This window comes from Haemaphysalis longicornis, unplaced genomic scaffold (genome assembly GCF_048455015.1).
Source record: "Haemaphysalis longicornis isolate Haplotype H1 unplaced genomic scaffold, Haemaphysalis longicornis Haplotype H1 scaffold_3, whole genome shotgun sequence".
In the NCBI taxonomy this organism is placed as follows: Eukaryota; Metazoa; Arthropoda; class Arachnida; order Ixodida; family Ixodidae; genus Haemaphysalis; species Haemaphysalis longicornis.
In genome coordinates, this window is record NW_027526335.1 from 177373685 (window position 1) to 177398766 (window position 25082).

The following is a 25082-nucleotide window of genomic DNA, read 5'->3' on the forward strand; positions in this document are numbered from 1 at the left end:
TCCGGGTGGCTGCTGTTAGCCTGAACAGTAGTTTATGGCCTAGTTGTTAGATGAAGCTGTGCATACATTTAGACAGTGTTTTTTGGATGGAATCGGTGCAAACGAAACGAAGAGAGGAGAAGAAACATAAGGACGGCCGCTGGCCTAACAACTGATGTTACACATGCTGGATTTATCACGTAGCCATAGCTTTAGCCATGAAAACATTCTGGCTTTTGCATGCATTACAAACTGCCCCCTGCACTATAACTAATCTGAAGTTGATATTGGAAAGTGTTCGGTATCTTTCAGCAAGCTACTTGATCGAAAATGGTACACTGGAACCTGCCAGTGCAGAAGGAGCTAACATGGAGCCAAATGTGAAGAATATGAAGATTTTTCAAGTGACAAATATTCAGTCTCATCTATATGCATTAAGTTGACTTAATTCCTGAGCCATATACTGGGTCTTTACAGTGACATTTTACCTGTTGTCCACGGGTAGTCGCAAGATTCTCCACACCACAGGAATACATGCGAACAAGAAATGTCAGATTGCCTCTTGGGGAGTACGCAGAGAGTCCAGGACTGATAATTGAAAACCCCTGCCGTTGTCGCATAACGACTTCTGTTGAACACTATTTGGCTTCTAAGTTTTTTCTACTCCTCCTACCCATTTTTTTCTTCCTTCAGAAGTTGCCTTTTAGTGTAAAAACAGGGAGACCTAAAAGGGATTGAGAAGAAAGTGAGCAAAAGGGTAGAAATGGCGGTAAAGGAAAGGGCAGTGAACAGTAATGATAGCGGGAACGGTGGAGTATATGCAGTGCTATCAGCAGTCCCTCACACAGGCCAACAATCAATAGACTACCTTCACTGCACACACCGCCAAGAATGGCCTTGGTTCCACAGTGAAGGATCAGCATCCTCCCCAGCCATAGGTCGGCCGGTCTAGACTGCCTTTGTGTGGGAGAATCTTCCTCCTGCTGGAAACAGTACAAGGCAGGGAGCAGATGTAGCAGGACATTTAGAGGGCAGAGATTTTTGAGCTACAGAAGGCAACAGGACCTGATGACAGTTACTTGGCAAGGATTCACATAAGGCGAAGGGAAAGTGTGGTCGGCAAAGTGGTTACAAACATTCAGGCTGCGCTCTTGCAACTACTGTATAGAGATCTTGAACTGCGACCGTATATGCTGGCAGACTCGAAAGCATCATCCAGTTACCTCAAGCGCTTCACTGTGTTGACTGAACTAGCATAGACATTATCCTGTGTTGTACAGTGCTTACAGCATTGACAGCACAGCGTACGTCTTAGAGAATGAGTACAGGTGACTTCACGTCTGGATGGGTGAGGCTTGCAAAGGTGATTCACCCTCCTCTCAGTGGAATGGCTGCTTCTGTGTGCAACACAAAGTGGGCCAGAGAAATAGTAGCAATGGCTCTAAAACACCACAAGGGAAGGCGTGAGGAGGCTCGCCGTGAAAATGAATATAGCACCAAGGCCACTCGCAACTGGAGGACCATCGCTCTTTTTTGCTCTCATTTACAAAGTCCATGATAATGCTGAGCTGGGTGTGTTCCTGCACAAGGAAATAGACGGACACCAAAGCACTGCGACAGTGCGGATGGCTTATCTGTTAAAACGGTCATCTTGTGCCGTTACTGGGTGTAATTAGTCCAGGTAGGGCAGTCGCAGCTGCAGAAGGTGCACTTCTATGCAGACATGGTACAAGTTTATTTTATTCAAAAGATTTCACGTTTTATAGTGCCCCCAGTGCTTGTACGGAAGTAAGCGATGCTTTGTTCGCTGCAAAATAATCAATTTAAGTTAAAATTTTGATTCTCACATCAAACTGTGAGTTTTAATGACATCTGCAACGACAACATCAGAGTGGGTCTTCAAGCTAAACTTGGTGCGAAGCGGAGACTTGCTTACCGTTAATCAACCTAGATAGTAGCAGCATACCGTAGCGGGCCGTTTTCTGCCTTTGCTTTGTTTTTGACCATATTTGTATCTGGCTTGTTTTTGTTAAGGGAGAAAATAATCGTTCCGTGACACATGGTGCTCGCTCGACAAATATGGCCTGTAATACGCCGTTGCTTACACCAATCGGCCAATGTTGTCTGAGACAACCCCAAAGAGCCGCAGTGCAGTGCAGCTAAAACAAGCACAGTGCGTGCAGTACCAATAGCAGTACGCATCGGTACTTATACGTTTACATGTGCTTTCATAACTTCCACCGTTTATCCCACCATTCTTATTTCTATAAAAATAATGTGCCCCAAATTTGAGCGCAAATAACTTGTTCCCCAAACTTATAAGCTCTGCCTAATTTGTGCTTGTTTTTGCCGGCCTCAGCCAATCCCAGTGCTGGCGTGTATGACATCATGGGTTCTGCTGCGTGAAATGAGCTTGTGGGTCACACGGCCGTTCCCTTTTTTATAATTATATAGCTTATTTGAGTGACGTTTACGTTAATAATGGTGTCAGTATGTATCTAACGAGGCAACCTTTCGAATGAACCAAACCTGCGTTTCTGCATGGCCCCTTTAAGCTTCCCGCTGATCCATGTCGCTGCCCGCGCAAGCATCGCACTTAGCCGCCGAATGCGCCGACATGAAGGGCGATACCACAGAGAACACACCCTGCACTGGACCACGTACACACCTCATTCGCGCATTTACCATGTACTACGCCGTCACCGCAATCACAAGCCGAATGTGGCAGTACGTCGAGCTCTACGCCCCGATGCACACAATCATATTCACCTCACTGTATTCGCCGCCATATCACAGCACGGCATTTGTTCGTGTGGTGATCTCTGGCACATTGTTGCATGTTATTGCTGATGGCAACGCGACTTGTAGGAGAGTAAGTGCAGAACGAACGATGGCAAATTTCGTCCTGGATTCTTCAGGAGATGGATCGGTGTCGTCGTGGTCGCCGTTTCTCGTCGTCCGACGAAGGCTTGGCACGCCGGCTTCACCCGTGAGCTGGCTCAGGACAGCACGCAACGTGAAGCTGAGCGTTAGCAGACCAACGCTGCACTTGGGTTAAGTAACTGGCCACAACAACGTAACACGCGGGTAGCATCCAAGTTGAGAGAGGAAGAAACTGGGGCGTCCATAATAACTCAAAGAAAAAGAAACTTGGCACACGGCGCTGCATTCGGGCTCGAGGCGTGCGGACAATTTTAAAAGTTATCCGCGCGAGGCGTGCGGACAGTTTTGAAAGTTATCCGCGCGAGGCGTGCGGACAGTTTTAAAAATTATCCGCGCGAGGCGTGCGGACAGTTTTAAAAATAATCCGCGCGAGGCGTGCGGATAGGGACAGCCGGGCGAAGCGGGACGCTAGAGTGAGGAGTGGGGACGAGGAGAGGTGCGGAATAAATAGTGGACGGTCAGCCAGGATTTGGTGTGCGTGTGCGTTCGCTCCGAACCCTGACAACTAAACAACTAGAAAGCAAACTTAGCTCGGCTCAACGGGCCATGGAACGAATAATGTTAGGAATAACACTCAGGGACAGGAAACGGGTTGTCTGGATCAGACAAACTAGAGTAGAAGATACCATAGTTCAAAAAAAGAAAAAGAGATGGACTTGGGCTGGCCGTGTAGGGAGACGAACCGACAGCCGGTAGTCAGTTTGGGTACCAGAGTGCATACCAAGATACCAAGACGTTGGACTAGGCTACTTGGTACATGTTTGAATGGAATAAAAGCCAGCGGTAATACTAGGTCTAGAAGAAGTCGAAGGCCATTAGCCCGATGGAGGGATAAAATAAAGAAATTCGAGGGTAAATTGTGGGCTCGAGCAGCACAGGACAGGAGCGGTTGGAGCTCAGTGGGAGAGGCCTTTGTCCTGCTGTGGACATGAGGAGGTTGATGATGTTGGTGATGAACTTTCTTCAAAATTCTTAGTGAGCATGGTTGTAACAACCTGTTGCGTGTGCGTCAAGTTTGAATAGAGTTTCTGACGGGTTTTCGTTAAATTTATCTGAATAAGATTTCTACAAAAGTCTTTCTTGTCCAGGTCATAACATTGTTTTGCATATGAGCTGATGAGCTATGTTTGAATAGAATATCGGATGAGTTTTATTAAATTTACATCAATTACCTTTTTATGAAAATAATATTGAATATAGTCGTAAGATGCTGTTGCTTGTGAGTCAGGTTTAAATAGAGTTTGTGGCGAGTTTTAACAGCGGAGTATTTTAGGGGCTCGCGATGTCCGGCGGTGATGTTCATCACCCCAGGCGCCACCGCTCCCAAGTGCGCCCAAGACGAAGTGACGGCTGTCCATCGCGCGATCACGGTTCATGCGCCGTGGCACACGGCGCAGTAGAATCCCACATGCATGCACCAATAAACTCCCAGACCTCCGTAGGTCACCTATAGAAACGCAAAGCAGAGTATAATAAATCTCAACGTATTGAAGGCACTGAGATGCGTGCTGGGTGTTTGTACTAAAAGGTTTATTGCCTGTCTAATGACCACAGTCTACAAATTAAAAGTTCGATTGACCCCATAGAAACGCAATACATATTCTGTAAAACTCAATCTGCATAAGGCCATAGCTTATTTCGTTTTTGTAATAAACAATTATTGGGGCGAAGACCCTTAGGGGCTCGGGCTGTCGACGTTTCATGTCGTCGTCGTCGTTCGTCGTCCTATTCTCATGTGATGACGATACTAAAACACAGGGGTATTCATTTTCCGACGCTTCGCGCTAGAACGTTTCATCTTCAAGGGCAAATACGTGTACCAAAACAACACATTGGCCGGGACACTCGTTTTTCGCTCGGGCTTCCTTGCTTGCTTCTATTTCGCTCCGCAGTCACTTTAACTTTAAAATTTGCAGTTCTCCATTTCGTATTTCACTTTTCCTCCGTGTGCGCAATAGGGATGTCGCGTATATCAGCACACGCTGTGTGGCAAGAGAGAGACTTACAATCTTTGAATACACTTAGACACTGCATGCTTCGGCCCTCCCCAGGTTTTACGTTAGTGGAGATGGCCGGGCTTTTCACCTTCTATTGCCGCAGTTTATGAGATGGTACTTTTGGTTCACTCTATATAAACGCAATACGATCGGTTTTTTGACTCAATATCTTGAACGCAATCAAATGTCGTTTGGGTTTGTGCAACTAAAAGTTTATTGACTTCCCTATGCTTCCAGTGCATAAAATATGAGTTCAAGTGACTTTTTATTACTTCTATAGAACCTCAATATAGAGATTATAAAACTCAGAGTCCATTTTCGTGAGAGAAGACTCCTGTTGACCTGCTGTTGGCCTTTCTGTTGGACTTTGCGGCCGCGCCTGTCACCCCTTGACCTGCCCCCTGGACAGCACCTCGGAAGCTCATTCCGCTCGCTATCCACAGCCAGGAACATTCTTGTCGCCCCGTCGTCACACCTTTGCCTCTCAAGAACGCTCGTATTGCGCGTGCAGAAGGGGCCTACCCTCCTTTGGCACAGGTGCTTCACCTTTCCGGGCGCGAGCTGCTGTGCCCTTTCGCAGAGCCCTCTCGGAGGCCCCTCCCGCACTACCTTTTCCCGGCACACGATCCCGGGCTCACGCTCCCCGGTTCGCGCAACTTCAATGTTTTGGACGATTATGTGTACTTCGCAGCAATTTTTCGTACCTCACGTGTTCCATACGAAGAGCCGATACGAAGAGAGCACAACAGAAACAGTCAACCTTCCCTCTCTTTCCCACCCGAAGTATCCTGCGACTGTGCTGCGCGTGAGTGCCAGTGGGACATCATCCTCAGTCAGAGCCCGGTCGAGAATATGCGATGAGGTTGCATTAAAGCACGCACTATCGTCGATTTGAAATTGTGCCCGCATAGTCACAAGTAATCTCATCCCAATATCGCACAGCTTCGCAATCTATCACTCTTAGAAAAAGGTAGCGGCACTTACTAACAGAACACTAAACAGTTACTTGTACCAGTATAAACTAGGTCCTTCAGTGCTTTTACTAACTGGCCATGCATAACCTAGCAAAAAACTGCGCGTGGCAACGTGGATCGACTGAGCGCGCAGCACGACATAGACACATTCAACACGCGCATATCTCTCTTAGACAACAAATAAATTAAACAAGAAAACTAACGACATGCACGGGGAGAGCGAGTATAACTTAGTTACCATAGAAGTGCATCTGCTCTTCTTGCTTTTACTCCCAGCAGCGGCGGAAAGTCCTTTGATAGAGTCGGTGGGCTTGTTGCAGAAATCACATATTTGAGCGATAATTTTAGAATAACGCATTTTAATGTGAGCGTATACAATTCAGGATGTGGATTTGCAAAAAAAAACTTTTAAATCGTTATTTGGAGTGAGGAAAGTGCTGTAGTTATTACGTTCAATAATTCATAGAATTTTGCTACTATCAGTGCTAAGTACACGGTCTAGACTAGTAATGATAGCATTTAGGTTCCTTACTTAGTGGCACAGCCTACGTAACGTTCTGCGGGGAAGTAAAGTTCGTCAGGAGTTAGTGAATACAGCCGTTACTACCCTTTTACGAGCGTTTTTTTCCAAATCACTTAGAGCGTTCACTAGACCCGCTCGCGTCGCTTGTACGAGCGCGTATGCTCCCTCTCCCACTTGATCGAGCAAGCTCTCAATCGGATCTGCTAAAGCGCACTTTACAAATGAAATAAATAAGTCCTACCAAGAGGTGGGTGTGCTTGTCTGCGGCAAAAATTTGACAGCGTGTTTGCCAAAACAACGAGACAGCTCCGGCACAGAGAACATTGACTGCACCAGGAATGCGCGTCCCTATCACGGCAGGAACGCATGTACGCGTCATTTAACCTGACTGGAATATGCGATAAGGTTGCATTAAGGGCGCGCTGTCCTCGATTTGACGTTGTGCCCGCACAAAGCAATCTCATCCACATGTCACACAGCTTCGCGATCTATTCAGGAAATTTTTGTTTCACAACTGCGAGAGGCATGGAATGACGTCATGCCACAACACGGCATCGCGGTCAGTACGAGGAAGTTAGCCTGATTCGGGCCCTTTGCGACAATACACCTGCCTTGTCTGGGCTTCTGACTCGGTTTAAAAAAAGATATTGCTGGGTCGCCGCATCGTCCGCAATTAAACAAGGTTACGACATCACAGATTTGGAAATTCCATCCGCGCGCGTTTGACCCAAACGTACACACTATGGTGGAGTATTCTTGATATATAAATTGTTGAACTAGAACAAGAACCTGCGTACGAAATAAAAAATTTGGCCGCAACGGGGGTAGCACAAAAGGCTTAAACTGCGAGGCTCATGCCTGAATAGCTCGCGCAATTTCGTAATTCAAAGAAAACACACTAAAATTACACTTACAGAGAAGGGCATTCGGTAATCGTGCAAACAAAGGGGCCATGTAAGAACCTTTTCTTTTTTTTTCCCCTTTCTTTTAATCACCTTTCGTACTGGGTAATCCAGTATAGGGACACAAAAGCGGCGGTCCCAATTTTCTACATGTCCAACACCTGTCAGAAATCCGCAAATTCCACGAGAGCAGGACCGGAATGGCGAGCAGGTTGACGCGCGTTGTGCGATGTGGGTCAAGGCAAGGCAGCTCTGATGGGATGACAAGTCTCCTCCTCGGGACCCCAGGCTGCACACGTTGTGGCAAAGATCCTGCGCCAGCTTACTTTGTTAACAAAGCACCCATTCCAGGGTATCTACTTCCCCATGTGTTGTCGTTCTCCCAATGCTTCTACTACTAACGTTGACCCTCTCGTCGCTAACGTCTTACAGGATATCCTAATACCTTTGCAAAGCAATACCAGAAGTCACATCGCTTTTAAGTCTGTTAAAGTGGATGAGGTTATTGGATAGTGCACAACAGTTTCTCATCTTTTTGTGCATCTTTTTTATTCCTGCTAACCGCTTTACGCAGGCAACTGATTGACTGATTCTGCACACCATGTGGGACCTCGTCATTGCAACCGTTACTCTCATCCTTCTACGCTGGCTCATGTAAGTTTTCCTAACCCGCAACAGTGACTGCTTGGGCGATTTGGCATTACATCATGGTTCTGGAAAGCGCGAAATATCGACAGGGACTGAAGGAAAAGAACACGACGACACTGCTGCTAACAACTTTTTATTTCGAGACAACACAACGTATATGCACTAGCATGGCCACTGTAAACAGGAACAATGTCAGAAAGCCCTGAAAGATACTGCCATCTGGAACGCCGAGCTATTGTATATCAGGCCGAAATAACCTCAACGCTATGACTTAATGCGAGAAATATGATTTGCTTTTCGCAGCTAGTTCTTGTTATAGCGGAAGTCGTTTTGCTTCTGTAAACCTTCCCAGGAAACGAAGAGGCCACTTCCAGTTTTTCAAAAAGTTGGGTATACCTGGACCAGCACCAAACATTTTGTTTGGTAACATGTTGGAAATGTTCAGGAAGGTGAGCCTTTCTATATTTTTATTGCTTCTGCAACCACCGCAGCAAACCGCTGTTTTAGACGTTACACATGTCCGTTCATGCGGTTCAAGAACTTGCGTAGAAAGCTACTTTTGATTGAATACCGTTAAAAGTTCATATTTGAAAGTCCGCACTAGTTGAACCTTTCGTTGCTATTGCCGTTTGATTTCTCAAACGCCGCCAAGAGGTAGCGCAGGCAACAGCAGACGACGGTTTTCTGCAGTTGATGTGGTATTTCATTTGCTATCGCAAAAACCAAGCATCCGTGATTTTTTTAATAAAGGAGCACTGCAAACATCACTGATGTATTGATTTTGTGCCTTATATGTGCGTAATTTCCTGTTCTTGTTCAACAATTTTGACAAATCTGAACACTGACACCGGACTTAGACGTTTAGATTTGGCTGTGGGTACACGAGACTATTGCGGAGTTTCTGTTTCACTTTGGCCGGGTGGCTGAGTCGAGCTCTGTTGCGGCCAATCGGTCAAGTGAGTTTAATTCGTTTTCTTGTGGGTCGACCCTTCGGTTTGCGTTGGGTAGCCCCCACCCCTTGTGTCTGTGGACGCTATCCGCCATCTGAGTGCTCGTCTCGCCGTCCAAGATGGCCTCTACTCATCCCTCTCCCGTGAAATACCGGCTGCCAATTCCCAAGTCTAAATTCTTCAAGCTTGATGCCTCCAAGGATGCTTCTGTTGACGACATCATTGATGCAATCGAAGACGTCTTTGGCCCCCACGGCCTCAAGGACCTCCAGCACCAAGGAGGCATGAAGTTTTGTGCCGCGGTCTCGTCCGCTGCTGCAGCTAACACCCTCGACGAGCGTGGTGCCATTGTCGTGAATGGCACTTCGTGCCCCGTTACCTGCATCGGTCCCCAGATAATCTACGTCACCGTGAATGGTATATGAACGACCAAGACCTGGGTGCAGCCCTTTCGCCTTACGGCAGGGTGCTTAGCGTTCACTACCCGAGCTTCAACGGTAGGCTGCGCATTGAGAACGGCGTGCGCCTCGTCCGCATCGAAATGAAGTTTCCCGTCCCAAAAATTCCTGTCGGCCAGAGGATACAAGGACCGGTGCGAGTACCGGAGCGTGAAGAGAGTGTGCTCTCGATGCGAGCGAGAGGGCCACAACCGCTCCGACTGCAAGACGCCATGGTATCCTCGGTGCGAGACCTTTGGACACGAGTTCGAAAGATGCTGCAATGGAGACCACGCCACGGCAGACTGCCTGCGACCTCGTTCTTATGCGGCCGCAGCAAGTGAATTCCCTGAACACTCTCGAAACACCAACGAGATTCCTCAGGTGACTGTGGCCCGGTGGCAGACTCCGCCAGACGACATCCCCAGTAGCGCTTCGTCTTCCAGCGATGGCGATTCGCAAGCCACCAAAATCATCGACGAGACGCTGATAGAAGATATGACAACCACGCCGACGCCTGCGAAGGACTACGTCATCATCCGACGAGCTTACTAGTCAGCCCAATGAACAGACGGTGGACGACTCATATTCTTCATCCAACGAAGCGTCTCTTTCGCCCGCCAGCTCCACAGACATCGACACGGAAAAAAGTGGCTCAGCGGATTCTCGTAGACAGCTCCCGTCGTCCAACCCAGTAGACCCTGCCCCTGATCCGGCGAAAAAGCCCCGAGGTGCCCACAACCGCGGACTCCGCGGCTCCTTCATCGACGAAGACGCCAAACTAGTCCACCGAGAGGCGTCCAAACCTTACCCTCGTGACGCGACCGCGGCAGGACCCCCCTGGAGGGCCCTTACGGCACCTGGACGACGTCTCACTCCCGATCAACCTACCGAACTCGAACGAACCTGCTTGTCCAACGCAAGCTAAAAATCCACGTCTGGTCAACCCGATCAACCAGGTTGCGGACTTGATGGACACCTCACGTGTGGAAAGCAAACGCGTGTTATCGTCATCAGCCGACTCGGACGACGGTGTCTGCCTGCCCCAAGCACTAGTCCGGATTTGTGAAATTAGAGTAGCACCAATGGGCTTCTCTGTCTTCATTATCTTCTTTATTTGCCTGATGCCGCACTTATTCTCAGTCGCTGGTGAGTACTCTCGCTGGTGGGGGAGACGGCAGACGTTCCATCGAATGCCGACGCGAAAGCCCATTGATGCATCAATGTTGCTTCCTGCTATGTTTGCTTTCGTACTAGCATGGCGGCCATTGTGAGCTCCCTCCAGCTCATTGCTTTGTCCCGAGGTCACGTGACAGCGTGCCACGCTGCACACGGCTCCTGTCTGGGCCCGTTGTTGCTGCGTTCCAGATGCCCGTGCCTTTCACTGGGGATACCTTTATTTTGTAGGGTAAGCTACACTGGCCGAGGTTGAGCAGTTTCGCGTGTGCCGTGAAGGGCCCTTCGGCGCAAGCGCGAGGAGCATTGGATTCCTTTGGATCGGATTGGCTTGGATTGGTTGGCTTGAATTGGATTGGATTAAAGTGGATTGGGTTGGATTGAAATCCAATCCAATTGGAGTTCGGGTGTGCAGAGAATTGAGTCTGCACATTCGCTGGTCTGCGCATTCCAGAGGAGTGACGTCATAGCCGCGGCAGACGCACTGGCGCCTGCGCGTGCCTAGCTTTGCGCCTCCGTTGCGCATTAGACAAGTCTGACGCTGCGCCGGAGCCGCTTGATAGCCGTTTCGCGTGGCTTCTGGAGAGCCGTGCTGCGGGAGGAGCCATTCGCGACGAGCAGTGATTGGACTGGAGTGGACCGGACTGGTCTGGACTGGACTTGACTGGATTGGATTGGATTGGTTTGGAAATCGTTTTAGCAACAGTAAGCATGATAATCAGCTAAGCCTAGACAACTAGGAAACTTAAGAATAACCAGCTGAACCTTAGCCCACGCTACGTATATCCTGGCATAGCCGAGCTAAGCCACTGCTAAGTTTTTTATTGGTTTTTTGGAGGGCTGCGCGTGGTCTTCGCGTTCACTCAACCTCCACGTTCCAGGCCCGTGCGATGTTTCACGGCGTTTGTTGAAGCTCGCGTATTTTTTTAAATTTTTATGGCTAGTGCAGTACGTGCTAGCGTTTTATTTATTCTCATTAAGCTACGAATATTAACCCTAAATGTCCAAGGGTTTAAAAACAGTGAAATGTTCAAGGGTTTAAAAACAGAGAAAATTTTGTAGATCATGGTCTTCCTCCAAGAAGTGAACTTTTTTTCCAATTGAAGGCGTCAGAACGTTTCAGCAGAACTTTAATATCCCGTATAATTTTTCTTTGGTGTCTAACAGGGGGGTAAAGCGAGCCCCGAGACCGTACGAATCGTGGGCGCTGACATGATACAATTCTCATGGTTGCCAGATCAATTGTAATCAGCCTTCTAAAAATTTTTTGCCATAATTATTTAACTAAAACAAAGAACTGAGCAAAATAGTTACAAATAAACGCCTCAGTAATTAAAACTAGCTTTACAAAAAAACTTTTAGTGTACTTAAGCTCTAATTAGCGAAGAAAGAGTCAGTGCGTAGTTCAGTTTTGGTTTCGATTTTTTTTAAGTGTTCTAGTAGGAAGTGGCGAGGCCCTTGCGCCTGACTTGCGCAGTGTGTGTGTGCAGTCTCCGGCTCAGATCTGCGTGCGTGCAAAACGTATACAAGTTATACAACTCCGATGCCCGCGCTGAGCAAGTGCCTTGCGAGGCTGTCATTCTTTCTCCACGTTAAGCACCCTATCTATTGCCCCTCAACTGACGCCGGAACAGCGATTCCGATCTGACCTTGACTACCGCAAGTTCACTACAGGCTACGGAGTGGCAGCCAGCGATCGTTCCCGTTGGAAGAGAAATAAAAAGAGCTTTTATAATCCTTCGGTTCCAGTTGTTTTATTCATGGAACTTCTTACAGCTCTTCGTGCTTCGAACTTCCGCGCAATCGTTCGTGAAGGGAGAACGAAAAAATAGGTAACGAAATGCGGTTTCTTTTTTAATCAGTCACAATAAATCAATAAGTCAGTGTTCTCTCCTCGCGCGCTATGTGCGGTAAATTACTGCCCATTCAATACTGCGCATTCAGTCCCGCAAGCTTTCCCTTTGAAGTGGTGGAAAGCAGCTAGAACTTGACGAATACAGACAGAAAGGAAAACGGGACACGCCGCGGACTGTATTTCGCATACTCCCTTGGCATGCATTCTTCCACTCCGTTGGCCTGCGATCGACAGCGCTCTTTCGTTCCTGTGCTTCAAAGCGCCGCGACTCACTGGCAATATCAGCGTTGGCCCATGCGATGTTTTTTTTGTGTGTGCGTCAATAAAGGTTTTACATTGAGCTAAAGCCACAGTTCACTTCACTTCGTTTGAAAAGCCTTGAGCGACTCGCAAAATGTCACAGAATGGCAAATAAAGCGGCACAGCGCGAAAATGCACGGAGATCATACGGAGATTCATTTTTCTGTGCGCCCAGTACGGATCAGCTGACTCCTTGGCGTCCTCGCGCATGCGATCAGTCGCATTCGAGCTTGCGCGCAAGTGTTGTGTGAGCGTTGCCACATCTTGCTCAAATAGTCTCAGTACATATAAGTCACACGTACGCTAAACCGAAAACACGTCGGTTACCTACCCACAGGAGATAAACTACGCAATGCTGTCGACGCCGGCTACACAAAATCCGGCTGGCCAGCGGTCCGCCATGTTACAATTAATCCCGGCATGCTTCGCTAGCCGGACGCGGAAACGCCACAGTAGCACGTTGCCAGATTACAACCCATCGCTTTCGCCGTTTTTAGTAAGCAAAAACTCAGCTGGCAACCTTCAAATCGTTGTATCATGTCTGCCACTATGTGTCGTACGGTTCCAATGCATTGGCTCAGCGGCGCGCTTTCCCTCTAGAGTCAGTATATTATCTCTATGGTGTCTAACCACTGCTGTGTGGTGGGCGTCCTAATCTTCAACCACACCATCCTTTGCTCCAGTTTTAGTTCGACAGATAGTGAGGGAAGATTGCTAGTCTTGAAATTTTCTCTTTCTGGTACCCGCTTTAAAATCATTAACGTGTGTGCTCCTGCACGCGCCACAGCTACAATTAGATTGGATTGAAGTAAACTTCATTTGCGCCTGCAGATCGGCGTTTTTGCGCGCAGTGACGCGGGCCCGGCGTCGTCCTAGGGGTTAGCCGTTACTCGGCCGAGCCATCCGCTCGCCGTTGACGGCTCACGAGTCTCGTGCCTTTCGAGTGCCCTCAGGACCTGCTGGACGGCCCAGAGTTGATGTTCGCTGTCGTAGCTCTTCGCGGCTTCTTTCAGCCGTGGCGGGATGGTTCTCGATGCCGCTTCCTCCGGTTGTTTTGGGCAGTCCCACAGGATGTGGTACTGGTCGGCCGTCTCCCTACGACACACCTTGCACCTGTCGGTCGGGTACGCTTCTGGGTACATACGATGCATCAAGGCCGGGGTGGGTAGCGACCCGGTCTGTAGCTGTCTTAGAAGTACGGCCTCCGCCCGGCTCAGCCCCTGGTGCGGGGGTGGGAGAGCTCTGCGAGCCAGGCGGTAGGCCTTCGTGATCTCGCCGTAGTCCGTCATGCGGTCTTTGGCTCCGAACCACGCGGGACGGTCGGTCGCGGGGGCGCGGTTGGTTAGAGCTCGTGCCGCCGCGTGTGCCGTATCGTTGTGGTTCGCGTTTGTCGCCGACGCGCACTCGCCCGCATGCGCCGGGAACCACTTGATCCTCATTCTTTTTTCTTGCAATTTCACTCCGCGCAGCACGCGCGTGGCCTCTTCACAGCTGCGTCCCTTGGCGTAGTTGCGCACCGCCGTTCTCGAATCGCTCAGCACCGTGCGGCAGTCTGTGTCGGCGATGGCCAGGGCGATGGCGCCCTCCTCCGCGCATTCCGCCTTGGTGCATCTGACGCTCGCCGCCGTCCTCACGGCACCCGTGGACGCTTCGATGACAGCTGCGGCGAAAGCCTCTCGTTGATATTCAGCCGCGTCCACGTACCGCGGGTGTCCGTCTTTACCAGTATCCGAAACCGTTGAGACGAGGGGGATTAGTACCTATGTAGGCTGGGCAGGGTCTCTTGAGTACTCGGGGGACCTGGTGGGTGCTAGCTGGGGGGCTGGTTGTGAAAGGGGTCCAGAGACTAGGTGTCGTCACTCCGTCGAAGGTTCTCCCTGTTCTTAAATGTCGGAGCTCAGATGTTTGGAACCTATAGTGGGGTCCGCTGAATTCCAATTGGCACCGTCTGACGCTCATCCTGAGTTTTCAGGCCTATTTTAGGAGTCAGACATCTAAGTATTAGAACAAAAACCTCGCTGTCCCCATTCCCACCCTCTTTCCCATAACCCATTCCTTATCACCACTATCCGCACCCCTTATCCCAACCTTTCCTGCTACCATCCCAGGGGAGATCAGGGGAGTCTCCCCGGGCCCGCTCTCCTGGCTGTGGTGTCGCTGTGTAGCATTTTTCCCTTTTATTTTCCACTTCGGTGGGTATTTCCTTCTCGTCAAAACTCTAGTTGACCTCGGTCCAGTTTGTTTATTTTTAATTGGCGTCACCCGTGATACGTATGTGGTACGGGGTGGGCTTTTATTTTATATTATAGCCCTTTAGCTTTATGTCCGTCTTTGGCGTGTAGGTGGCTGTCGCATTCCTTCTTCCCATGTTGTATTCCGGGTTCATGTTTCTCGGTAAGGGGTCTACCCTGATCTTGCTCCGGATCTCGTCGGGGATGGAGAGTTTGGCATTCTCCTCGTTCTGACGTCTGGGACCCAGGTCTTCGAGTATCTTCCTCCCGGCCTTGGTTGTTGACAGGCGCTCGAGCTGAGCCGTTCGTTGCGCCTCCGCAATCTCTTCAAGCGTATTGTGTACCCCTAGCTTCAAGAATCGGGGCGTGCTCGTGGACTCGAACAAGCCGAGCACCGACTTGTATGCTTTTCGGATGATGGCGTTCATCTTGTTCCGTTCGTGTTGCAGCCAGTTGTGGTAGGTCGCTACGTACGCAATGTGGCTGACGACAAATGACTGGACGAGCCTGATCAGGTTGTCCTCCTTCATGACGGCTTTGCGGGACGTGATTCTCCTGACGAGACGCATCGCATCGGCCGCCTTGGCAGTGAGACGGGCGAAGGTCTCGCCGTTTCTTCTGTGCTTCTCGATGACCATGCCCAGGACTGATCTTGCTGACCTCGGGGATCGTCTGCCCGGACCGCGTTACGATCTTGATCTTCTCGTGCTCTCGCCGCTGACTGTTTTTGGCGTTGCCTCTTCGTGGTGGTATTATCAGGAGCTCCGACTTACTTGGCGAGCAGACGAGGCTGGAGCCGTCGAGATGGTCTTCGATGGCGTTGACGGCCTCTTGCAGCTTGGCCTCGATCTGGGAGTCGCTGCCGCCGGTCGTCCATATCGTTATGTCGTCGGCGTAGATGGTGTGCCGGACCCCACTTTCGCGAGCCTCTCGGCCACTCCTATCATTACCAAGTTGAAAAGTAGCGGCGAGATCACGGACCCTTGCGGTGTGCCGGTGCTCCCGAACTTCTTGTCTTGAAGTAGTATGTCGCCAGCCCGCAGCTCGGCGGTCCTGTCCGTCAGGAAGTCCTTGATGTAACTCATTTCGCCCATGTTGAGCTTGGAGACTTGGGACAGAATCGCCGAGTGTTTCACTTTATCAAAAGCGCTTTGTAGGTCGAGCCCCAGGATGGTCTTGTTGTTTCGCGATATGCCGGTGTCGTCCACGATTTTGTTCTTGAGCTGCAGCATCGCATCTTGTGTGCTCAGGCGCTGTCTGAAGCCAATCATCGTGGCGGGGTACAGTCCTTCCCTCTCCAGGTAGTCCTGCCACCGGTTCATCAAAACGTGCTCCAGCACCTTGTCCACGCAAGACGTTAGCGAAATGGGCCGGAGGTTGTCCGTGCCGGGTGGCTTGCCCGGCTTTGGGATCAGGATGGTCTTGGCCTTCTTCCAATGCTGCGGCAGCGTCCCCGTTTTCTAGCATTTATTGTAGTAGCCCGTTAGGCTTTCGACGGATTTGTCGTCGAGGTTCTTCAGTGACTTGTTGGTGATGCGGTCCGGTCCGGCCGCCGACCTGCTGTTGAGGCCCTGCAGCGCCGTGCGAACCTATTCTACGCCGATGTCTCTGTCGAGGCGCCCGTTGGGTAGCCCCCCGTACGCCCCGTGGTGCTCCGTGGACGTAGTCGGCAGGTATCTGTCGCTGATGCTGTTCATCACCGTGTCGGCTCCGTGTTTCGTGACTTCCCGATGGATGAGTTTCGCCAGTCGGTCCCTCTGGTGCGACTTAGTCTTAGTTTCGTCGAGCAGATGCTTAAGCAAGTTCCATGTTTTCCCATTGTGCATCTGGCCATCGGCGGCGTTGCATATCTCGTTCCACTGCTGCGCGCATAGCATGTGACAGTGTTCCTCGATTGCTTTGTTGAGTTCTGAGACTTTTTTCCGTAGCCTACGATTGAGGCGTTGCTTTTTCCATCTGTTGAGAATGGACTGCTTGGCCTCGATGAGGTGGGCCAGCCAGCTGTCCGTTCTGTTCGTTTCAAGGTATGCTTCTATGCTCTTGGTTGAGTTCCGAACATCTTGTAGAACCTTGTAGGTCCACATTTCGATGCCGTCGATTTCTGTGTCTTCTTCCTCCTCCTGATTTCTGGTGTCTCTGAAAGCGGTCCAATCTATCCAATCAATCGTTATTACTGTTCTGCTCCGGTACGACGATTTCCACGATCATATGGTCGCTGCCGAGGTCCACCCCCGTGTTCCTCCACGTGATCGTGATCGGTTCATTGTTCTTGACGAACGTTAGGTCGGGGTTGGTATCTCGGGAAACGGAGTTGCCAAGTCTCGTTGGGTGAGCCGGGTCGGTTATGAGGACATAGCCGAGTTCCGCCGCGTCTTGGGATAGGTTTCTACCTTTCGCATTGCTTTTGACGTAGCCCCACGCCGTATCCATCGCGTTAAAGTCACCGCACGCAATCAGCGTGCTCTGGCCGGCCATCGTGCTTGCCTTGTGAAGAATGGATTTGAACTTCTTCAGTATCTGCGATGGATTACTGTAGATGTTGAAAATGAAGATGCTGTTTCTTCTTTGCTACAAACAACTTCTTTCGTTGCCTAGGGGTTTATCTTTTGGAGCGTGTGCCCACAATTCTTTGCGGAGATTTCATCTGCGTCCTTGATAGTATACGTGATGTACGCGGGCCGGGTCAGGGACGACCGACGTGGAACGCACGCGCAGTCGGATTCTTAGTGCAAGATTTTCACCTGGAGGATGTATGGCTGCTCCATTGCGAAAATTATTTCTCTCCCACGTGGAAGCGCGGTTCCTCATGTCCCGACTAGGCAAGCTTTATATAACTCCAGACCTAATCACCGCTGTGCCAAACATAGAAGTAAATCAATTCCCTAGTATGGCTGGTTACATTTCCGACCATTACCCAGTGCTCCCGTCCCTATTTACAGGTTACCGTAGATTTGATGGCGCCTGACCCTGGAAGCTTGATACTAGAATATTGCAAGATGACGTTGCTTTATTGTCATTAAAAACAGATATTTCTTCTTCCCTACCGGTCGAAGTTAGCATACAACAGTGGGACAGTTTAAAATCCATATGGAGGCAACTTGCTCAAACAGCTGGTCAACAAAAAAAGGTTCGTGACACAGCTGAGCTTAACAACACGCCTAAGCGAATCCGAATAGTTATAAATGATAAAGAGCTAACTCTTTTAATGAGTGAATATCTTGGCATCCTTAGGGACCGGTACAAACGCCAACTGAATGAAATAATTTAGCCATCCGCTGCCTACAATATTCATGGTCCTTGCAATGGTAGTTTAGAAATTCAAAAATTTTTGGCGACGCGTCAAACTCCAAACATTATAGAGTGTGTGCGCTGCCCGGATAACACCATCTCCACAGACCCATCAGCTATAAAATCAGTGTGGCGACGCGTCAAACTCCAAACATTATAGAGTGTGTGCGCTGCCAGGATAACACCATCTCCACAGACCCATCAGCTATAAAATCAGTGTTTCTTTCTTTTCTGAGGTCTTTGCAGGATATTCGCTCGAGGTAGATGAGAGGCACGTAGTAGCACAACTATGTTCTGCTTCAACTTTCCTGCCTCAGGCTCCAGAAAGCATACACTCCCAAATACTGAAAGACGTTACCTATTCCGAGCTATACGACATTTTAAGAAAAATTAAAACCAGATCGGAGCCTGGTCCGGATGGTTTGCCAACGGAATTCTACAAGCGCTGCTGGGCAGAATTAGGCTCTTCCTTAGTGAAACTTACAAATTTAATCCTATAGCGGCTTCCAAACACGTTTAAGAGAGGCCGTCTAATCTTACTTTTGAAAGATGGAAAAGACCCCTCTCTCCTGAGTTCTTACAGACCAATAACCGTTTTGATTGCGGACTACAAGATTTTAACTTCCCTTTTGGTGTCCAGAATTAAAGCTATTTCGCCGGACCTCCTCTCACTCCAACAGGTTGGCTCGGTCCCATACAGAATTTTTTTTCGGCACTTAGCCTAACTCGAGACATACTAGCCTTTACGCACCAAACTGGTATTGCCGGCCTGTGGGTCTCTTTAACCAAAAACAGGCATTTGATAGGGTCAATCATTCATACCTGCTTGCCATATATCAGGCATATGGGTTTCCCTCTGAATTTGTTCAGCTTCTCCAAGAATTGTATGATAATTTATCCAGTGACCTGGTCATTATTGGTGTGGTACAGGGTGAAATTGCACTTCATAGAGGTGTCAGAGAAGGATGCCCCTCGTCGCTGCTTGTTTTTGTCTTATGTCTAGACCCCTTCATCAGAAAACTCGTTGATAACCCCAAAATTAGGGGTCTCCCCTTGCCCAGACAAGGCTCAGTTAAAGTGTCTGCGTACGCAGATGACGTCACTATTTTTATGCGGGAAACTGGTAGACTCACGGCTGTTTTAGGGGACTTCGAGTGTAATGCTCAACTTTCAAGTGCCGAGTGAAATGTCACAAAAAGTGCTGTCCTCCCTCCGGGAAACGCTACACTCGCCCCCATTCATAACTTTAAAATAGTTCGAGACCTGAAGATTCTCGGCGTCAAATTTACCGAAGAAGGTGTTTCTCCAGACATGTGGCCCGAGTTAGTTGATAATACTCAAAAGAATGTTGCCCGGGCTAGATCTTTCAACTTCTCTTTTTCGGAGAAATCGTATTTGATTAAATGCGTTTTTCTTGCTAAATTCTTTTTTGTCTCCAGGATTATGCTGTCTCCCATTCCTGTTACGCACAAAGTGTCCCGCGACATTTTTTCTTTCTTTTGGGATGGAAGCACGGAGCGTTTAGCGAGAGATGCCCTGAGCCTCCCACGCCGCTCTGGGGGTTATGGTCTCCCTTGCATCGACCTCATGAGCCAGTTGTTGGCCCTTAGAGTCGTCTCTACACTTCTCAGTGACGTAGAAGCTCCGGGAAGACCTTTGATCCTGTACTTTCTCGGTCCGTCTAGGCCGGTTCTTTGTCCAACTATGGCCAGAAACCTACACCCCAGTGCAGCTACCCCGTCGAGACTCTTCAAGGCCGTCATTACTTTAGCTAAGGAAATTCGTGCCCTGGATGCTGATCTCGATTTTGTGAATGAACAAACTGCCAGGCTGTGTGAAAAAATAGTTACTGCAAGGCCGGGAAGTCGTGTGGATCCACCAGATTTTCCCTGGTTACGGCTGACTTTATGTAGGCTGCCAGAGGACGCCTAAAACATCCAGTGGCAACAAGCGTGGTGAATTCTTCACACAAAAGACAGAATATTTCACTGGGGAGTAACACAGAACTCTTCCTGTCCCAACTGCGGTCAACCAGAATCGACGGCACACACTTTCTCAAGCTGCACTGTTGCGCGTTGCTTTTGGCGCATCATACACCGTGCCGCTCCAAGTTTGGGGCTTACCCGCCGCGGTGGCTCAGTGGCTAAGGCGTTGCGCTGCTGAGCCCGAGGTCGCGGGTTCGATTCCCGGCCGCGGCGGCCGCTTTTCTGATGGAGGCGAAAAGCAAAAACGCCCGTGTGCACGAGATTTCGGTGCACGTTAAAGATCCCCAGGTGGTCAAAATTAATCCGGAGCCCTCCACTACGGCGCGCCTCATCGCCTGCGTTGCGTCGGCGCGTTAAACCCTACAATCAATCAAGTTTGGGGCTTGCACGGTATCAACTGAGAGGACAGTGCCCTGGCACTCCCCTAGGCAAACTATTCGTAGTAATTGGCGATTATATACTATGGCGTAATCGCTGCAGGGCCGTTGCACAGAATCGCAGGCTACGTATGCAGTGGCCCTTGCTTTCCTTTTTAAGACAACACCTCGTGACCTTTCTGGAAGGCGAGTTGGCCCTTTTGGGTGAGGAAGAGTTTCTGCGACATTGGTCTTCCCGATCAACTGAGGTTTCGAACAAAAGGGCTATTATTCATACCAGTTTTCCAGACCTCTGTCATTTGGGATTTTCGTTGTAACAATTGATTTTGGTGTTAGAATTGTGTGTTAGCGCGCTACAGTATCCGTTGTGACATTAACACCAACCCTGTTCTGTATATTGCTGTATTCTTGAAGTGAATGTTTTTGTATCCTTGTTTCCCTCGCATGTTAATCTTTTGGTTGTAAGCAACTCTGAATTGTTTGTATGTTAATCTTTTGTCGACAATCAACTTGAAGCTGTTTCTGTGTTTCTGCAGGTGTCTGTAACTGGCAGCCTTCGGGCTCTATTAGTTTTGTAGCAACAGCCGCTGCACTTGTTTAATTGTTTCTGGTTGTTACGTTATATCATTGATACCAGGATTTTTTATAATAAATTTATCCTTTCAAGACAGACAGACAGACAGACAGACAGACAGACAGACCAAAATTTTGGCGTTTTAGTAGCCCAAGAAATATTATCGTCTTTAAAACAGGTCTTAGAAAAGCTGCTTTGAGTGTGTTTGCCTACCTAGTCACCCAGTCCCTCTTTTTTTTCAGTTTCAAAAATTAACCAATTTCAACTAGTCAGGCTTTCGGCAGTAAGGTGTGTACACTTGAGCCAACTACGCCATCGTTTAAGGGGAAAGCCCTGAATCTCCGCGCTGCAAGCGCGTGCGTTAGAGGCACAAAAAATAGGTGATACAAAAAAGGTTGAATTTGCTCTAGCTGAGCTGGGGTGCGCGAGCCGGGACGAAATTTTTTTATGTCTGAGCATCGAAAAAGAGTATGATTCCGCTCTTAAGATACTTGAATAGTAGTAAACCTTTATTTGAGCAAAAGGGAAAGGAAAAAGGGTGGTGGTGAAGCGTCCATAGTCCAGGATGCCTCTTGACAGGGCCGACTCAATGGCCCGAGAAACCAAGGCCCTCTGGCGGGCCGGGTCCAGGCTGGTCAGCTCAGTTTCCCACTGCTCCGGGGTGGGGACGATGGGTGGGTTAGGGGAGTGGGGACAGGAGTATACGAGGTGGAATGTGGTGAGTGGGGTGTCGCAGTGTTGGCATTGACGGGTGCAGATAGTGGGTGCGATCTGGTGGAGGATGACGTGATTGTAAAAGGTACCGGTCTGGAGGCGCGATAGATTACGGCTTTCTGGTTGGTTAGTGAGTGGTGTGGAGGGGGGTAGATCCGGCGGGTGAGGGTGTAGTGGGACAGAAGGGCATTGTACGTATTATCAATAGGAATTTGGAGGAGGTTGTGGTCGTTCGTGCGGGGTGATGGGATCACTTGACCATCGGTGGAGAATGCCCGCAAGTGCAGAGCTCGGGCGGCGGCGTGGGCCGCTTCATTCCCCGGAAGGCCGGAGTGCCCGGGAGTGCAGACGATCGTAATGGTGGTCTCGCCAGGTAGACGCTGGAGGAGTGGAATGGCCTGGGGTGGGGCTAGACCTGCCTGGTAGAGGTGGCATGCCTGCTGTGAGTCGGAGACTACAGTGATGTGCGGATGCTTGGCGTGGGTGGCGGCTGCGAAGGCGATTGCCAGAGCTTCTGCCGTCTGTATTGTGTTGGTGCGCGTGGTGGCAGCCGTGGAGATTCGGCCGGCGTGATTTAGGGTGACCAAAGTTGTGCGTCGGGTGCAGAAGTCATAGGCGACGTCAGTATAACGGACCCGTGGGTCATCCGCTAGCTTCTTCATGACATAGCGGACCGGCGCTTCCCGACGGCCTCGGTTAAAGGTGGGATGCATATGGCGCGGTATGGGGGAAACGTGGATACGGTGCTTGATTGTAGTTCGGAGGCGTTGTGGTCGGTCTTGATATAGCGGCGTATTGTAGCCGAGCATGCGGAGAACGGAATGGCCAGTTGGCGTGAAGCTGAGGCGTTGAAGTTGGGAGTTTTTCTGAGCCTCCGCCAGCTCTCCAAAGACATTGTGTATTCCCAGGTTGAGCAGTTTGTCCGTAGAGGTGTAAATTGGGAGGCCAAGAGCCGTTTTCTATGCTTTACGAATGAGGGCTTCAATTTTAGCGGTTTCTTGTGGTCGTAGATTGAGGTACGGTGTGGCATAGGTGATTTTGCCGATCAGGAGAGCTTGGACCAGACGACAAATTTCCGATTCTGTGAGGTCGTGATGTCGGCTGCGGATTCTGCGGATAAGATGGGTTAGGCGAGTAATGGATGTCTGGAGTTGCGGAAGGAGGCTGTACCCGTGCCGTCCTGATGGAAGGGGACGCCGAGGACGCGGAGGGTGGTCACCGAGGGGATAAGTTTGCCTTGAATCGACACTTCAGGATCAGGTGTTGGAGGAGGACGACTGATTTGGCAGGTTCACAGGTGAGGCCCCCTGGGACGCAGGTAGTGAACGGTGGTGTCTACAGCTTTTTGGAGGGCGTCTTGCTGTTCTCCACTGAAACCAAAGGTAGTCCAGAAAGCAATGTCGTCGGCGTATATAGCATACTCCAGGTTGGGTATTTTGTTCAGAAGAGTAGGTAGTTCAAGTAATGCGATATTGAAAAGTAGGGGGGATATTACAAATCCGTGCGGTGTGCCTTTAGGGGGTGTTCTGATGATGGGCGAGGTTAGACTTCCGAGCTTGATAGTAGGCGTGCGCTCTCGGAGAAACGCTGCAACGTAGTTGAAGGTGCGAGACCCGCAGTGGGTGGCGTTGAGGTTGTCTAGACTCGCATGGTGAGTAACGTTGTCAAATACTTGAGTCAGATGGCTAAAAGCACCCATTCCCGACACGGCATAAACCCTAAGAGAAGCCATGAACCTGTCGTCAAAATTCCCATTGGCGGCGAACACGGTTGTGCACCGGGCTAACGCCCCCGCTGGCTGCGGCACGTGAAGCGGCTGCGAAAGCAGCTGTGCGCCGGATTCATAGCCAAATTAATTGCGAACACAAGTACGAACCAGCCTGACGTACTATTGGAGAGTTATAGCAGAGCGGAGAAGCGTTCCCGACACGGTACCAGGTAGGCGACAAGAGCTACTGCGTGTGCGCAGCAGCATAAACACTGGTTGCGCGCATGCGCAGGTGTCCCGGGCGTCGTACCGGGACCGGTTCTCCGCTCTGCTACAACTCTCTCTTGACTTGCGATGCATGGTGTGGCTCAGGAAGAAAGTGTGATTCTGGAAACGCAAAAAAAAAATCTGCAGAAATTCAGAGAATGCGTAGCATTCTCTAAGGCGTAGCATTCTAATGCGTAGCATTCTTACACCGCTTGATTGTCTTGAGTGTGAGTTTCTACAGTCAAAGTTTTTTTGTTTTTCTTAATCCTGTCCGACCAATTATCTCCCTGTACGCTATTATAAGGATTCGAAGTGGAACATTCGCGAAATCTGCATTATTGTTGAAATGCAGGTCGTTATACGGTTTTCGATTTTCAGTATTTTTTTTTCGTAGTTCTGTTATTTAATATTTTTTCAAAATTTCGTTCGGCCAATATCTCCATTTACGCATTTATAACGATTACACGTGGAACTTTCGCGATATCTGCGTTATTGTGGAAATGCAGGGCGTTACACGTTTCGCCACTTTCCGTAATTTTTTTTGTATTTTTCTCATTTTTTAGTTTTTCAATATTTCGTGCGACCAGTTATCTCCATTTGCGCTGTTATAGCGATTACAGGTGTAACTTCCGCGGTATCTTAATTTTTGTGGAAATGCAGGGCGTTACCCTGTGCTGGCTGTGGGGGTACTCTGCAACGAATGCTACGCATTGATGTAATCAATGAAACTGCTGGCGCAGCGGCGAGCGGGGTAACACGTGTATATGCGACGGCCCAACGTTAGGCCTACCATCACGTCCTGAAAGTCAACCCCATCAACCAGTACTCGCGTGCTCGCATCCACGGACACACCTCGGAACGGCGGCATGCTTGCGTCGGGAAATTCTCCAGAACAACAGGGAGGTCAGACAATCGTATCCCGGCCTCCATCAGTCCCTCGATAGAAAACAGGCTGCAGCATTGCGACTACTGCAGACCGATTCCTTTCCAAGCCCAGCCTTGTATCACCAAATGTACCCCGATCTATACGAACCAAAATGTAGATTTTGTTCGTGGTGGGCTCCACTCTCACACAGCATGTGGAAGTGCCCGCACATTACTACAAACCCAGAGGAACACAGCACACATTTACTAGACATTTATTTGTATTTATTTTTTAGAATAAATAAATAGAGAAACATAGAAACATGGGAACATAGAAATATAGAAACAAACATACATACAAATTTAGAAACATACACTACGACGTGCAAC

The 25082-nt window shown here is 49.4% G+C and overlaps 1 protein-coding gene and 1 pseudogene across 1 annotated transcript in view; one reads left to right on the top strand and one right to left on the bottom strand.

Moving 5' to 3' along the window:
* The first annotated feature begins 7553 nt into the window (after positions 1 to 7553).
* The window catches only part of LOC144173576 (thromboxane-A synthase-like), a 51974-nt gene continuing 34445 nt past the window's right edge, over positions 7554 to 25082 (top strand). Inside the window, exons 1-3 of the mRNA XM_077701942.1 lie at positions 7554 to 7670; positions 7893 to 7972; positions 8319 to 8415. Coding sequence (XP_077558068.1) covers positions 7920 to 7972; positions 8319 to 8415 — 150 coding nt within the window. The 5' untranslated portion in view covers positions 7554 to 7670; positions 7893 to 7919. The remainder of the gene's footprint in view (positions 7671 to 7892; positions 7973 to 8318; positions 8416 to 25082) is intronic.
* Positions 13557 to 16147, bottom strand: LOC144173755 (uncharacterized; annotated as a pseudogene).